Here is a 13,998-nt window from a genome sequence, read left to right as displayed (position 1 = left end):
AAGATTATTGAACAATAAAAATATGCAAAGTATATTGGTAACAGGCCGCACAAGTGCAAGAATTTAATCAGCTTCTAATTCTAGAACTACTGGCGTCTGTCCGTCGGAAACAGACACATTGTGCCACTTAACGCATATCTTGATATCTTGTCGTTGCAAGTGTATAGTAGTAGGTGGTGATGACTTGCCATGTGCTTATCAATTGTGAGAACAGTAGCCGCGTGTGTAGATGTGTCACTTTGCTTCAGCGTCTGTGAAATTTAAAACGTGTCTTGGTGGTCGAAAACAAGGTCCCAATAAAGTTGAAGAATATTGAATCGGAAGGCTGCGGAATGTTCAAGAATAACTGACTAGTGAGAGGTTAAGTAATACGCAAATACGTCAGAAAGTTACAACTTTGTTGATAATAACAAAATTTAACAATTGTGACGGATCAGTTCAGTTCAGTGTAAAGTAATAATTATTTTTCATTTGGTACAATTAATGCAAACTATTTTATACTTTAAATTGGATTCTGAACTTGTCCGTGATACACTCTGACATATTACATGTATAATGTTGCATTTCTACCGATTCTCTTGATTAAATAAGGTTGGATTACAATTATTTTTCAGTAGTCATAAGAAAGCTTTTTTCTTACCCTAGAATTAAACTTCCAGTCAAGGCCATTGTTTTTAAATCACCTTGAAATATGAAACAAGTTCAATGACGCAGCAGCGGCTCGTAATTCCCTTAGTTTCCAGTAGCCATATAGGAGTGTTCTGCAACTTACACGATGAATTAGGAATTTGGAAAGAACGTTTCAATAAAGAAAAGACTGCACTGATAATTTTTTTTTACTATCGAAAGTTACCCGTATCATTTGTTTTTCATCGTAGTGCGAGTCATCGTAAGCATTTTCGAATTTAGAAAATTTCTTCATCCATTTATCAGAGTTCAGGTATTTTTGATTTTGAGTACATTTTTAAAAGATATTTATGCATACTCAATTGAGTGAAAGATTTAAAATTAATCAATTTTGTTGCTCTGAGTGTAATAACTCCAGTAAATAATGTTATTAATACAAAATTGAGCTTTTATCAAGTATTACAAAGCATAACTATCCCAGGAAAACTGTCGACCTGAGGACACTGTTACGATTAATTTTTATAAAATAAGAAATTTCGAACATTTTGACAGTGGTAGCAATGTTTATGGAAACTCTTTCACGTCAAAACACACAACCATTCCTTTCTTAAAGTAACATGATTCTTTAATAAGGGAACTTGAGTTTTTTTTTTCAAATATTCCCTAATTCATGAGATACAACTCTCGTGTATGTTGAAATACGAAACTTTACTTACGTAAGGCAGGATTCACTATACCCCATTATTTCTGTGTTAAATCATTCTTGATAGATTCGTATCTAATCTATTCGAACTATTTATATTCTAGGGAAAGCACGAGATATATTATAGATTTGACTGGTTTCAAGGTATTCTCTTTTCAATAGTTACCTACAACAGTTCTCCCTAACCACGTTTCGATGCATTTAGCCCATTTACCTGTAAAACAACATGAGAACAAGCACTTCCTCACAGTGAGAATGCTGTGAATTTATAAAATTGATTAATACCAGTTTCATATCTTCAAACTCCTGCTTCGAGAGAACGGAAAGTTATTGCATTCGTCACAGGAAAAAAAATTCCAAGCTATCACTGTTGTTTTACTTTTGAAGATCTTGCATATCATTGCGAATTATTTCGGATGGATTTTCTGTGCGTGCGTGTGTGTATGTGTGTATAAATGGGGTATTCCACGTTAAATAGACAAATCAAATTTTCACCATCTTTTTTAATCAGCGATTTTTCTTATGGTAAATTCTCTCTGGAATATATTTTTTTCCAAATTCCCTCTTATTTACATCAACCAGCACAAAATTGTCTCTCATTGTGGTTGCACCTGCAAATGCAGATGATGGTACTCCATTTACGGTACTGAGTATCAGTCAAAGGTCAATGCATGATAAACTTTCATCTGAAGATTAAACTGTGGACAGTTGTATTTCAGTTCAGTTTCCAGAATTATTGGACATACTGAAGGTTTACAAATTTAATCTCGATGTGGACTGGAAAGCATAAAAAACTAATTACAAGATAGTTTTACATTGAATATTTTTAAAATTATTATATTGGTAGTTGTGATCATTTCTTTAAAATTGAAACAATAAGAAATACTAGAATTACGAACGAAGGCCTGCTGATGGATATACATTAGCTTGAAGTAAAATCGAATGAATTTACTACTCTCTCAATGTGGATCAGTTATAAATATACCACTGGAGAAGATCAGTGTATAGTGTATATGCACTGGTTTCTTCGAGTGCTATACTTATAACTGGGAACAGTGAATTTTCAGTGATTCAAATATGAAGTATCGATATTAAAGGTTTTGTTTATAATATAATTATTTTGAATCCTCGTATTTTTAAAAAGAGCTTCGTAGTTTACGTATACAACAATTTGATGAATACCAAATGTAGAACTACCTTATGACAATTTTAAGAGGATACCTTAGTCTTGAAATCAACAGAAAACAAATAATTTTTTTCTCGTTGAATATTCTTGCAATGTGAACTTTGAAGAATATCTCAAGACTGATATGAGCCGGGAAATTCACTAATTGCTGATGTTGCAAGATTTGTTAAGTTAAGATTCGCTTCTCAATATATCAGGCCTGGGAACATAGCAACACGTAAAAGAGACCGCAACTGTCCACAGATTACAAAGATTGGGTATAGAACATAATCTGAATGACGAAGGACAGCTGAATAGCTCCCACTAACTGGCGACGAGACGATAATATTTAACAAGATTGTAAAAGATACGTATCAAAGATAACGCGATTATTTGAAACGTACGTTTCTTGACACAGCGTGATTAATGCCTTGAGTAAAGGTAATATTATTGACATGATCTTGCGCGATTACACTGGAAATACTGGTTGTTTTGAGTTTATTATAGCTGTTTTTGCTTGGATGAACCATTTGTAAATAATAAAGTAACGAGCATGTTTTTTTAAATGCAAAATGAAGTTTTTTTCAAGAAAATGTCACGTGGGCAATTTTTTGAATTCAGGAAAAGACAATCGTAAACCAATAACCCATGACATGTACCTATTATTTAACCAAGCGTTAGTAGATGTGTATTCGATCAGTAAACCCACCAAATCATGTTGTTGACTTGTTGTCAAATCATGATCATGATGTTGGGTGGCTTGAATAGGATGTGCTCCAAATCCGATCTGCTTATGTTGAAGACTACCAGTTTCTTGGACATAAGCTTCTTGTCATGAACGATGAAACATTGCACATCCAGGATTATCTTCATACAGTACGAGAGATAGCGACCAAAACCATGTCTTATAACAAAATGGCTAAAACCGTGTAAGATTGATAGATTATATGACCCCAGACCCGACTAGGTGGGTAGTAACGGTCAAAAGTGTAGCATCTTCGCGGAGGTCATATCACAAAGTGTCTGACATTGAAAATGTACATAGAGTTTGTTATTTTATTACTAAAATTTGCGTTTTCAGACATTTTGCGCATAGCGTTTGACCTGGGTGTATCTTCAAAAATGTCAACAAATCTGACCCCCAAGTGACATATAGCAGCACTGTTAATTTGTGTCGTAAATCATTGGTGTGGATCCCCAGATTACAAAAATACTGTTTTCAGACATTTTCAGTGTCACCTAAACTTATCCGATTAGTTACATGCTACATTCAATTTGTCTGATATCATTTTTTTAGACATTTGAGCAACGTATTCAATCATTTCCGACCAATTTCAGACATTTTGCCATGTATCACTTAGGTCAGATGTGTTGAGATTTTCGAAATGCTCTGAAAATGTAAGGAGAGTCGATTTTTTTCAGAAAATTGATTTTTCCACATCACATGACCATTCTTAAGGGGTCATTCATTAATTACGTAAGGGTCCCCAGGGGGAGGGGGGGTTAAGAAAATCTATGCATGCCTTTATCTTGGGGGGAGGGGGGGGGGGGGGGGGGGGGGGGGGGGGTAAAACCCATTCTTACATAATATTTTATAAGTCGAAATTTATTATTAAAAATCTATTTCTATTTGGGATGCTGAATGATTTTTTCATTCCATAATGTGCACTTCGATTTACATCTTATCTTACAAATTTTTATTGTTTATTAAAATTTAAAAATATTAAATATGTTCATTTTCATCCATTTTAAATGTCATAAATAATAATTATATCATAGTAAATTCTTCCCGCGTATTGATTTTATTTTAATCATTTGGAAAATAAAAAATTATTCTGATACTATTCGTTTAAAGATTGTTTAACTGATTTACGTTTGTTCACTTAAGGATTATTTGAAAACTTACTTTTAATTATAATAATAATATTCCAAAGACTAGATAGTTATCTAATAATATAAAGATAATCTATATGTGATAGTAATGATAAAGTATAACCTAAATTATCTGCGAAAAAATGAAAATCTTTGATTCACGTAAAACTGTGAGTTTTACCGTAACTGATCTTTTTCTAACAACGTTTTATTATTCAGAAAAACGAGATTGAATCTTACGTAAGAAAAGGAAGAGGGGGTTCGAGAAATCTTATGTATCCTTACATGGGGGTAGGGGGGGGTCAAAAATCGTCAAAATCATCCTTACGTAATTAATGAATGGCCCCTAACCTATAAAAATAATTTTCAGACGTTTTGCAGTGAGTCATTTTTTTGGTCACATGTTTTTTTCAAGATGGTCTCTTGGGTCCACGCTACACTTTTGGTGTCTGAAAACGGCGTTCTTGGTATCTCAGAACTATTATCTAACTACATTTCGAAAATCAGACATTTTGCTAGATGTCACTTAAGTCAGATTTGTTGACATTTTTGAAAATGCGCTCAGATCAGATGCTGCACGCAAAATGTTTGAAATTCGAATTTTCGGTCATATAATCTATCAGTTTTATACGGTTTTAACTATTTTGCTATGTAGCGAGAACCCTAGTCACTATTTCTCGTACTAATATTGTAGAGCGTTTTTGCAATCGTGTGTTGATTTTTTTCTGAAGTTTGGTAGAAGACTGACTTTCAGCCTCTTGCACATCTGTTTTAATTTCCTCATGGATGAATTTGAAAGAAGTGGTGGGAATTAATTTTAAAAAAGTAGTGGGTATTAATTCTAAAGATGTGGATCGGATGACGGATTGCATTGAGCAATTTTATGGAGAATAACTGCACGAAAATTCAACTTTATTAAATTCTTCCCCGTAGTACTTTAACTGCAAAAGATTTTTCTTTGCCACTGACATATTTTGGTCAGCTGATTCAAATCTTCTTGCAGAACCCTCGAAATTCTCGGTGGTAAGATGACGTGTATTCTTCATCAATCGTAGCCAGAACACGTATCCCAAATTCTGTTTTGCCAAGTTTTAGATTCATAACGTTGTATATTCCACCAATATCCAGTTCGGACATCTTCGTCGGCTGGCTTTCCAAACATCTGACGAGGTTGATTTTTCTAAGATCATTGTGTTCGGCGAGAGTTTCTTTTTTCACAAAAGTAAGAATAGGTCGTGATGAGAACAGAATGACTGTTGGGATAATCCGACGTTTTAAATACCATCCACCTCTCGCCATGATTTCCCATCAAACAACACTCAACACACATTCCATAGGGAACTCCGATTTATTGCAAATTGTACTTATCGAGTTCTTCGTCGATACATTAAGTACATACTTTAAAGCTGACACTTCTCGGAAATTTTTCTCTTTACGAGCACCATCATTCCGTACCATAATTTTCATTTCATTGGAATGGTAATCGTTGGAAAATAATAAAGAAAACGTAAACTATTCGAAAACATGTTTAAATCTGCATGCCTTTATCAATAGCTTGAGCGAATGTTGAGGTTGAGAGGTAAAGTGTTTGAGTACGACATAACGAGATTCAACCTGTAAGTCTGCCGAATAACAGTTCGTTATATCCTGTGGGAATTGCCGTGGAAGAAATGATTAGAATACATAATTCTGTGGGATTCGATTGCTCACTGTGAGATTCACGCGTATCAACCGTTTGCATATATTCAAACAGACAACCGTTATTTTCAAACTTCATATTTTCTCCATTTTAAAAATTAAAAATTTTTAATAAAAACAAATAAATGATTGAACAAATTGCCCATCGATAAGCGTCTTATTATCAGAAAGCAAACATCAGATAATCGTATGGTTAGACAGTGCGTAAGACAGGAATCAGTGCTGACCCCGTCGATATGCCACTACTGTGGGTTAGAACTCTTATATCCTATCTACTTACTGTTCATCAAACAGGAAAAAGTATAAAGGTTTATCAGTAGAAATAGGAAAAAAAAGTATAAACAAGAAAAATTTCAAATTTCATGAAATACAAAAAATGTGTACAAAATCTTTTGAATAAATAAATGAACTCGGAAAAACATAATCGTTAATTTAGAAAAAGTAATAAAGAAGAGGTATAGGTTTGTCAATAAACAGTTGAAAATACATTTACCTCCGGTAGAATAGGAAGTTCAAATGATAGCAGACAGGACAATTTTCTATGCTTATCCCTTGGTTATAAAATCCAATAACATTCAGATTTTTTTATCGAGTGGTTTTCGAGATCATTGGGAGAGTTGCTTGGATAGACCGACAGACCTATAGACAGAACATTTCTTAAAAAAACATGTTTTGCCGATTCTACAGGTTCGAAAACGTAAAGATCCGTTGTAATTAGACAAAGTGATTCTCGACCAAAACCAATACTCTCACCAAAGGTGATAAAAGTAAAAATATCTGTTACGATATCAGATAAGGTTTCAGTCTAGCACAGATCCCGCCTTTTGGAGCCTCGCGCCCAGGGACTGCTACGTCATCACCTGTCACGTGGATAGTTCTAGTAGTAGATAGTCAGGGATTGTATCAACTCTCCCGTTGTCCAAGGTCAAAAATAAAAGGGGGAAGTCAAATTGAACGTCCGGCCCTGAGGGGGCTTTCTCAGAAAAACTAGAAATATTCATTACAAAATTATGATAATATAAAGAAAATTAAATATGACAAAAATTCAAGCGAAGCCTAATAATAAGAAACAAAAAAACTTACTTACATTCATTAACGGCGAGAACTGCTTATACTGCTATAATCACAATCTTGGTGTACTTTTCCCGACTTTTTCGGCGATTTCACATACTCTGCGGTGTAAGTTTTGAAAGCTTAACTTAAGTAATGAGAAAATTTTCATTATCTGTCAATTATGCAGCGGAAAATTGCTTCAATCATTCTGATGATTAGTTTCACAAAATGTTGCTATTCACAGTCAGTGATGCCGACGACAAGTTTCAGGTAAGTACCATTAGGTGAAATCATTTCGAAAAATTAATAAAAACTTGCTTGATTCAGACATTATTTATTGCTTCATTAACAATATAAACACGTATAAGAATTTCTCCAAAGCAACTGATGTTATTTCATGAAAAGTAAAGTAAATTCTTTCTTTGGGTAAAAGATTCACACTGAAGATACATTTTTCTCAACTTCTGGAACAAGCTTAATGCATTTTATAATCAAAAAGCTGTCAAGGTTTAGTGAAATATGTTCATCTGTGCTTGATTCATAGAGTGCGTACAGTGTGCTCCAAGATATTTTTCATCACATGTGCGTGCAGAGTGGGGCTTTGCGTAGCAGTTCAGCGAGACGAAAGTGGCCAATTTCATTTCACAATCAGTATTGTAAAGGTAGGTTCGTGCACGCGCAGTCCACAATTGCTTTACTTTTGACCCTTGGAAAATCATTTTCCTCCTTAGGGCGAAGAAATTGGCAACTCGCGTCCCGCGAAACTGCCAGGCAAAGCCCCACCACTTTTTATTCACCTGTTACAAAAACTATCGTGTGTGACTTAGGCCAAAAGTTGGCATTCGCAAATCGTGTGATTGCCGCCTTCGCTTTGCTCAGGCGCAAGTTCTCACTCGTAGCAATCACCAACTTCCGTCTCTTGTCACACAATACATATTTGAGAATACATGTTATTTTCTTATTTATTTCTACGTTATCAATACCATTCGTCACAGTGCCGCAGTGTGATCAGGGTAAACAGTCATAAACCTCTGTCAGACGCATTATGTGGCGGTTATAAAACTATCTCTATATTTTGCGACATGGTGATGGTTTTCACTTGTGAAAAACTAGTGGCATATAATTAGTGAGTTTGATACCACCGTCAGTTGACCTTGGTTTAATACAAACGTGGAAACTGTGTCAAGGCTTATATTTGCCGATATACAAATCTTGGAGCCATACCCTCTAGTGTGAATGACAGCGGGTACACCGATAACGAGTTCTCAATCTCCACTACGTAGATTTTGAGCAAACAAACAGTAAGAATGAACGTTTCTTGTTGACATTCTCAACCTAAAAACCCTTTAGATATATTAGACGTATTTTTTCATGTCTTCACTAAAATATGAAACCTGGAATCAGCCATTGTTCAGAGGTAGACAAATTTAACGTCGGTTTGTACACTTTTCATTTCCAAACAGAACTAAACACTTGTGTATACACACACAGGCAGTGTATCTTACCAGGTGAGCGTTTCATGAGTACCAATTATGATGTAAAGAGCTGAAATACTCACACAATCAGCTCACGATTATCAGCTGTACTCTGTGCAGTTAGGAGCGGGACTGCGATTTGCTCAGAGAATTGTCGGAAATAACGGAATCCAATTTCAATTGATCGAGTTGTTGGCAACTACTATAGTACAAATGTTGGCAATGTAGCGGACTTATATTTGGCGTAAACTGTATTATATGAAACTCTATTGATTTAAATTCAATCCGTTTAAAACGTCGGAATTTATTAAAGTTTATTGCGGGTCACTCTTATTGATTACAGCGTACAACAGTTCGATATTTTCTTTGCAGCTACTCCGAAAAAAGAAGCCTTGATTGATTTGCAATTTGTGACATAATCATGTCGGTGGCCGCTACAAAATCAGCCAGTGGTAAGTACATTTGATTTTATGTAAATTTAAATAAATTAAGTATTGGAAAAATATTGAGTCTGGAACATGGCTCGATTGAGAGCTATCTCAGATTTGGCAGGCAGGGGGGTTAATGGGATTAGTGTAGAAAGAATATCGTGACTGGCTGTCCATGACGGAGATCACAAATACTGAATACATCGTAGTTTAAAAGCCAAGAATCCTCTAGTGATTTGTCAATCCCAAATAATCTTTAACAATATGCATTATAAACTCCTCTGAACCAACTTGAACATGATCAAAATGATTTGTTTCTTTTAACTGCAATGCTTCCTCACAAATTAAAGTGTCTATATGTAATATCACATCACTTAGTATTCAGCCACAGTAAATTGTCAAACGCCTGCCAGTGCGAAATTTATTAGTATTAAAACTGACTAAGATGCAATCATTTTTACAGAATTATTCCACTAATCCATGCGTTATGGATTTTAAGCGAATATTACTTGACAAACTTCTTTTTGAGGAATAGATCGCTCTAGATTTTTCTACGACCACCACTGTTATAACAGTTCATTTAATTTAGAAATCATTTGGCCCCAATTAAAAGCGAACATTTAAAAAAATATAGAATGGTTTTATAGAAATCTGTGGCTAAATTATTTTCTAGTTTTGAAATACTAATAATGATATTTTTATATGAATTGTTGCATAACATTTTTAATCTTTTTTTCAGCCTTGGTCTGATATCTCATTGTTTTTTCATATCTAAGCAATGTAAAAGTTTATCAAAGAAAACTAATGACTATTTTCTTAAAAAATTCTAATTATATGGATAGCTTGTCATTTTTTTTTATCTACTCCAATTGACTGGGTATATTTGAACGACAGAGTAGCTACCCAAGTCTGAATGCGACAATTTTTGTAAATATGATCATGAAAAATATTCAGTTCGGAATTTTTGCTTGAAAATAGGTGCTCGCTGCTTTTTTCCGGTTGATCAATTAATAAGAATAATCAAGGTGGAGGCGCTGACCCATGCGTTTGCAAATACACTGAATTCTGAAATGCCTAACACTCACCGTTTTGCTTACGCAGCTGAAGAAAGCTCGTTTCATATTTGGTAAAGTACTGAAAATACTTCTCAATCAAAAAGTCAGTACTTATGCTGCATCGTCTTGGCCTCTGGATCAATAGATGCGCCTCTACCCCTAGGGGCAGGTTCGATTTCCCACAAGGCCATTAAGTTTTCCTGTGCGATCCGTGACAGACGTGTTTTTTGTAATAAATAGGTTGTGGTGAAGAATATTTTTTTATAGTATTTCAACATTTGCTAAATGCATAAAAATGGGTTCATCGTCTGGGAAAACATCAAGGAAGCCTCGTAGACGCGAGGTTTCGATGGGGGACCCGTTTGTCGATAAATTACGTGGTCTGGTATATAATTACAGACGATCGCGTACTATCGACGGGTGGCGTAACGCAAAGTCGAGTGACTTTTCAGAAAGTCTGATAAAGAGAACGGCCAGCGTATTGCTGTTAATCACAGACGAACGTCACGTTCTAATCGGAACCTCTCAGCGAAAAATCGAAAAAGCGGTTCTCATCTCGAAGTTCCGACAAAATGATTGGGGAGCGTTATCACCAAGAAACGTCAATTCGCGTCGTAGACGATCAGTTTCGAGCATTCAAAAAACACCATTTTCTGTCAACGAGTCAGGCGGAGAAGGCGGCGAGCGAAATCTGCGAAATCCATTGCGTTTTGAGGCATCGGTAAAACAGCCAACGGCAGATGGTAAACCAGCATAGACGCAGCTCGATGAATCTATGCCGGGTTTGCTCGGCGATGATCCGACAAAATACGTTCAACTCGGTCGCGATATTCACTTGGCAGTGGCGGGGCGATGGACAAAAGTTTTGTACGACGGCCTTCTCAAAGATCCGAAGCGGAATCTTTAAGGAAAGTATTCAACAATTGGAAATTGCCATCTGACCAGAGCCTCAAAACTGAATTCGGAAATCAAGTTGCTCTGTAACCTTTGGCATTAAAGAAATACTCCTATCAATATGTAGCGCAGAATCAGCTGGGAGCAAGCATTAACCCCTTGAATGTCAGGCGAAAATGAGATCTGCGTCTCACTTTTGTGTTGGAAAAAAACTTTCATCGCTGAATCCAAATCTAAACTCAGATTTTGAAAATTCAAAATGGCGGATGCGATATGGCGGACGTGAATTTAAAAAAAAGTTCGCTTCCAACGAAAGTAAGTTTTTGAGGTCGCTGAATCTGAATCTGAAATCGGATTTTCAAAATTCGAAATGTCGTATCCAATATGGCGGATGAAAAGTTCAAATTTAATCAAATCTGTACACAAAATGCTACCTAGGAATTTTTGGGGTCGCTGATTACGAATGTTGGCAACATGAAAATTTTTTTTTTTTTTAATTTGAATTAGAAGTTAGATGTAAGCATGTAAAAGTAACTTCAGCGCATTATGGATTAGTACGTGTAGCTGTTCTCGAGTCGCTTTGTCGTTCAGTTTGAATAGTGTATGTTTGGTTACCACACAACATTGTTATATTAAGTTTATGCGTCGAAATTAAATGCGAAATGTTATAAACAACAACTCTTTTGTAAGCGAGCCTTAATATTACAATATTGCATAGAATATTTATTGCGAAAATGTAAATGTAAATGTTGCGTCCGACATGTAAATTAATTTACGAAAATTAAAATAACAGCGATTGCTAAAATGGAAGGTGGCATGTTTTGATTGCTCAAAAGCCAGTAGAGTTAATTTTTATAACACCGGGAATATTTGAGCGACCGCAGAAGTTGAACGTCTCTCTCGTGGTTCGATGCTCGCCCGCGAACGTATTCGAGCACATAATATGTGTCGTCGAGTACGTATCGCCAATTCAGCTTCAGGAGATTTTTCCTTAAGGGCTATAAACCTCCCGGGAAATTCATTTTTCTGAAGTGCATGCAGGTCACCCTAAACGGCACGAGGAGGCCGCAAGCCAAGCCGGGGCCGATAGGCGGGAGAGCGGAAGTGCGAGCAAGAGAGAAAACTTTCGGAAAAGCGAGGGAGCTAGCGGCGCGTCAGGCCCAATAAGAGCAGCCTTCTAGACCGAACGGCGCGGCAGCGGGAGAAAGTTGCGGTGCGCCGGAGGCGTGCGGTTAAGGTGCCTGTCCACGTGAGAGTAAAATCTGAGAGTTGGTCTCGAGAGTACTCTCGTGACTGTTTCCACGTGAGAGTATTCTTCCGCGAGTAGTTTAGACAGTAGCCTGAGAGTTAGTGTCACAAATTACTCTCTGAACTATGTCCACTAGAGAGCGTCTGCAACTCGTGAGATATGTGATGTTACTACTTTTCGAGATGGCTTCTCATAAACTGCAACGAATTGCAGCAGCCATGACAGTTGCGTTTGAAAGTCGAAAAAAAACTGAAAAAAATGAAAGGAGTTGTTGGATTAAACCGTTGATATCACGAAGACTGCGACTTGGTGTCACTAATAATCTCGTGCGTGAATTGAAAATAGAAGACGCGTGTCAATTTCGAAATTCCATCCGAATGACCGCAGCTCGATTAGAAGAATTGATAGAATTAGTCGGTCCGACTATTTTTGGGTCTACGTGCGACGTGCCATGATCAGACTTTGGAGAGCACTGTCACAATTCGAACCAGGTTCGAACCTTTGCGAGTAACTGTCAGATAGCGCTTTTGAACTTGGCCACTTGAGAGCAAGCTCTCGCGAGTTTACTATCGGCGAGTTTGACTTTACTACCTGCGAGTAACTCTCGAATCAGGAGCATGTCCACTGGCCAGTACTACTCTCGAGAGCGACTCTTGAGAGTTTTACTCTCATGTGGACAGGCACCTTTTAGACGTTAGTCAGATCAGCTCCGATTATAAGCGACGAGGCAAGTCGTCTTTTATACGACTTAATATACGATATATTTATAAAATAATTCTTTATGGGACTTTGATATTTTGCTCTCTCTAATGATCTTTATGTCTGTCTCTATCCTTGTCTATTTTACTATCGATCGCTCTCCTCAATCGCGACTCGTTTCATATTCGACGAGACATCTAGCAGATGTTATAGAAGTGCGCGGAGCATGCTAAGCGCGCTGAATTTAAAGAGAGTATATTCTCTATACACAGGTTGATGCGAGAAATTAATGACACTGGGGTCAGGGCGGCTAGGTGGTCTAGTGGAGTAAGTCTCCGGTAAAGCATCTCTGGATACCAGGTTCGATTCCTGGCTCTGTCGTTAATTTTTCAAGTCAACCAAAAAAAATATTCGAAATACATTTTTCTATATATTGCAACGTGATTATTATTTAAAAAGGAAAATAGAGATAATTCTTGAGGGAGGGATAATCACGCTACCCTACGGCGCAGGTACTGATCTGATCACGGAATAAAACGATAATTAGAAAAAGAGATAATTGTTGGGCGCCAGACGCAGTAGCGTCAGTGATACGATAATTAGAGAATACGATATGACGAAATAGATCAGATTCTACGACGGTTTTGCACAGCTCACTCAGCAGGTAAAGATAATGGTAGAGGGAATGGGTCGTATCCAATTCGATAAAACACAATATTAAAGAAAATGGTAATAGTATCAATTGTATTGAAAAGGCAAGTAAAGAAATTCAGGTACAGCCAGAGATAAAGTTAATCCAGAGATAGCACGGTAGCGATACAATTATTCAAGTAATTTAGCGGTATGAAGCGGGTGATCGCGATACTATTACTCGGTGTAACAATCAGCAAGTTTACAAAGCAGATAAGAAATAGGCTAGCATGCAATGCACAATCTAAGGTTCTTAAACTAATTGTCACAATTCAAATCAAATAGCAAAGTATGGCGAGAAAAATATGATCACATAGAAATACAGAATAATCGCAGCAATGTGTAACAATAATGAGGCACGATAATAGATAGGAGCTACGAAAATACAAT

General features: G+C 36.5%; 1 protein-coding gene across 1 annotated transcript in view; it reads left to right on the top strand.

Annotated features, from left to right (window-relative positions):
* Positions 1 to 441: 441 nt before the first annotated feature.
* Positions 442 to 13,998, top strand: part of LOC124415984 (sialin) — a 63,417-nt gene continuing 49,860 nt past the window's right edge. The window contains exons 1-2 of the mRNA XM_046896776.1: positions 442 to 453; positions 8,966 to 9,045. Coding sequence (XP_046752732.1) covers positions 9,015 to 9,045 — 31 coding nt within the window. The 5' untranslated portion in view covers positions 442 to 453; positions 8,966 to 9,014. The remainder of the gene's footprint in view (positions 454 to 8,965; positions 9,046 to 13,998) is intronic.

The sequence above is a fragment of the Diprion similis genome, chromosome 2 (assembly GCF_021155765.1).
Source record: "Diprion similis isolate iyDipSimi1 chromosome 2, iyDipSimi1.1, whole genome shotgun sequence".
In the NCBI taxonomy this organism is placed as follows: domain Eukaryota; kingdom Metazoa; phylum Arthropoda; class Insecta; order Hymenoptera; family Diprionidae; genus Diprion; species Diprion similis.
Note: the sequence above shows the minus strand (reverse complement) of the source record. Positions and strands in the feature narration are given on the sequence as shown.